Here is a 3,278-nt window from a genome sequence, read left to right on the forward strand (position 1 = left end):
GCCGTGTGCCCTCCCCCCCCCTGCCCCCACCGAGTCCCCACCTCTGCCCGGTACGGGAGGAAGATGGCGCTGGCGAGATTGCCGGTGATGCCGCTGAGGACGAAGATGATGGAGATGCGGTGCCAGCCGGCCAGCTTCTCCAGGTCCCGCAGGATGGTCATTTGGAAGACCACGGACACGAAGCAGTGCACCAGGCTGGGCGGGAGGGCAGGCATCAGCCTCCCCGTCTGCCACGGCTGTTTAAAAAATACTTTTAGGTTTGATTTCAGGAGGAAGGGAGAAGGAGAGAAACATCAATGACGAGAGAGAATCATGGATCGGCTGCCTCCTGCACGCCCCACACTGGGAATGAAGCCCACGACCCGGGCCTGTGCCCTGACCAGGAATTGAACCATGACCTTCGGGTTCACAGGTCGACGCTCAACCACTGAGCCACGCCAGCCGGGCCACGCCCAAAGTCTTGTGCCCAGAGCCCCACTGGGTCCCGCCAGGCCCACCTCACCTGCGAGCAGAGCGTTGCCTCCTCGTGGAAATAGCCGTGCATGAACTCACAGTACTCCCGAGTGGTGATCTCACAGCTGGGGGGAGGGGGGTTGTCAGGGCCCGGAGTACCTGCCCACCTTGCCTGGCGCCAGTGCCTGGCCACAGACGCCCAAAGTCTTGTGCCCAGAGCCCCACTGGGTCCCGCCAGGCCCACCTCACCTGCGAGCAGAGCGTTGCCTCCTCGTGGAAATAGCCGTGCATGAACTCACAGTACTCCCGAGTGGTGATCTCACAGCTGGGGGGAGGGGGGTTGTCAGGGCCCGGAGTACCTGCCCACCTTGCCTGGCGCCAGTGCCTGGCCACAGCCAGCATTGCTAGGGGGAAGGCGGTGCCCCTCTGAGACCCGGCTCTGGGGAAGCGCCCCTTCGTCCTGCTCCGGCCAAAGGCCCCAGCGTGGACGAGGAGGACATGAGCGCAGCGCGCAGGCGGGCGGCTCACCTGCCCTTGGTGCCGATGCAGCAGGGGCGGCCGCGGATCTGGCAGTCAATGTGCAGGAAGCCCGTGCGGTTACTCCTGGCCTGCTCCGTGCAGATCTGCGGGGCACCGACGGGGTGGGTGGTGTGGTGGGAGCCCCTCCCCGCCCTTCCCAGACCACTCTCTGCCCCGGGTACTCACTGGCCACTTGGTAATGTCATCAGGCCAGATGTGGGCACCACTGGAGGCCGGCTCCTCGCAGGTCCTGGAGGGAGAGGCCAGAGAGGGGGCAATATGAGGGGCTGGGGCACCCGCAGCCAGCCACACCCACCACCAACATCCCTGTGGGGGGCACAGACGGTGCGACCCTCAACCCCACCTTCTCAGGCAGCCTTGCCGAGGGCCACCTGGGACTCTACCTGGGGTCCTGGTGGCACACGGCGCCTGACATCCGCTTCTGGCCCAGATCGGACTTGTCCATCGGGGGCCCCATGTCATCCTGCCACTTCACAAAAGTAGCCAAAGTCTCCTGGGGGAGGGAGGGGGCTGGTCAGGCCAGGACGGCCACACCCACCAGAGAGGTCAGGGGACGCACCAGGATCGGGCTCTTCCTGTTTCTCAGGACCCCACCCCTGGGTGACATTCTCCAGACCCGGCTTTCACTGGCTTGGGTTGGGGAGGGCAGCAGCCTTCCAGTGCTGGGCCATGTGCAGGGGTGGAGAGCGGTGTGTACAGGGGTGTGCAGGGCCGTGGACAGGGGTGCATGAGGTTGGGGAGGGCAGAGGAAGGAAGAGGGGTCGTGGTCACTGCCCTTGAAGGGTCCCTCCCCCAGGCCAGGGCAGTGGACGTGGTGTAGGGCCCAGGGGGGATGGCGGCCCCGCCCCCACCGAGCAGTCCTTCCGCTGGGTCTGGATGCAGCCCGAGTGGTCGTTCTGGACGCAGCAGCCCGAGTCCCGCTCCAGGTCTCGCTCCCGCAACACCAGCTGCTCGATCTGCTGGTCCTTCCGGATGCAGGGCGAGAACTTGGCTCCCAGGTGGATCAAGTCAATCTGTGTGTGGGGGGAGGGGGATCGGGGGCGGAGTGAGCTCCCCGCTCTGTTGGGTGTCCCCTAATGAGGGGTTACGGGCAAGCCGACCCCTCCCTGCCCCGCTGGGGAGACAGGGCCCAGGGCTCCTGCTGAGATGCTGGCTGTCCCCTGGGCCCTCACCGAGCTGGGGCCGATCCAGAAGTTCTCCTGCTGCAGGTACTTCACGCTCTCGTACACACCTTTGTTCCTGAGCACCTGGGCAGGGGTGCGAGGAGGTGGAAGGAGGCATCAGGGATTCCGTGCCAGGGCCGGCCCCCAGGAAAGGGCCAACGGGCAAAGCAGTGGCCAATGCACCCTCCCACCTGGGCCAGATTGTTCCTGTGGGAGGCACTCAATGGCCCGCGATGCTGAAGCCACTTGGGGGGCTGAGACCCCAGGATGGAACCCCACTTCTGCAGCCCAACTCACCAGCTGGGTGGTGACGTGCTGGGCGAAGCCCACGGGTGCGATGCCGTACGTGCAGATCACCAGCAGCGTGATGATGATGTGGACGAACGTCAGCCAGTAGGTGAAGTAGGGCCTGGGGCAGAGGCTGGGTCAGCACCCCGACGTTCAGCGCCCCCTGCTCCCCACCCTGCATTTCCACTCATCCTTCACCAGCGGCTTCCAAAATGGACCTCTACATGCCTCTCTCCCAGCTCCCAACCCTTGGGTGGCTTCCCACTCGCTGCCCCTGGATAGAGTCTAACACCAGCCCCTCCCACTGGTGGCAACGCCCTGCTGTGCCCACCCACCTCCCAGGCTTCCTCTCCTCTTGCAGTTCCTGGCAGCCACAGGGCCTTTGCACATGCTGCTGCCTTTGTCAGGGAAGTTCATCCCATTTCTCCTCAGCCAAGTTAACTGTTGCTCATCCTGACCGCACCCCCGGCTGCTCCCTCCCACTCTCCGCCCCACTCCTCAGGACACGACCACACTTGTTATTACTTAGCGTTTTGTAATTTGGGATCGAATCTCTATTGGATCACTGCCAATCGTCCACTCAGTGAGAACTGCCCCTCCCCATTCTCTGGCTTCCCCCAAGGTCTTTGCATGGGTCCCCCCCATCCGGGTCCCCCCCACCCCAGGCCCTCACTCATGGCTGGGGCTGGGGACGCTAACTGCGGGCTGGCGCTCCAAATGGATGCTGCTGACGGACCGCTGCCTGGGAGGCCGGGAAGTGGGGAGTCCCGGTGGAGAAGAGGCCCCTCCCAGCGCTCCCGGAGTGGACGGCCCAGGACGGCGCGGCCCCCGCCA

At 64.9% G+C, this 3,278-nt stretch overlaps 1 protein-coding gene across 1 annotated transcript in view; it reads right to left on the reverse strand.

The window, feature by feature from the left end:
* Window positions 1-3,278, reverse strand: part of RHBDF2 (rhomboid 5 homolog 2 (Drosophila)) — a 22,188-nt gene that overhangs the window by 3,713 nt on the left and 15,197 nt on the right. Inside the window, exons 10-17 of the mRNA XM_015559216.1 lie at window positions 2,454-2,577; window positions 2,166-2,240; window positions 1,845-2,006; window positions 1,377-1,486; window positions 1,159-1,222; window positions 982-1,076; window positions 644-778; window positions 42-219 (exon numbers count right to left, since the gene is read on the reverse strand). Coding sequence (XP_015414702.1) covers window positions 42-219; window positions 644-778; window positions 982-1,076; window positions 1,159-1,222; window positions 1,377-1,486; window positions 1,845-2,006; window positions 2,166-2,240; window positions 2,454-2,577 — 943 coding nt within the window. The remainder of the gene's footprint in view (window positions 1-41; window positions 220-643; window positions 779-981; window positions 1,077-1,158; window positions 1,223-1,376; window positions 1,487-1,844; window positions 2,007-2,165; window positions 2,241-2,453; window positions 2,578-3,278) is intronic.

Source organism: Myotis davidii, unplaced genomic scaffold, assembly GCF_000327345.1.
Source record: "Myotis davidii unplaced genomic scaffold, ASM32734v1 scaffold274, whole genome shotgun sequence".
NCBI classification, from domain to species: Eukaryota; Metazoa; Chordata; class Mammalia; order Chiroptera; family Vespertilionidae; genus Myotis; species Myotis davidii.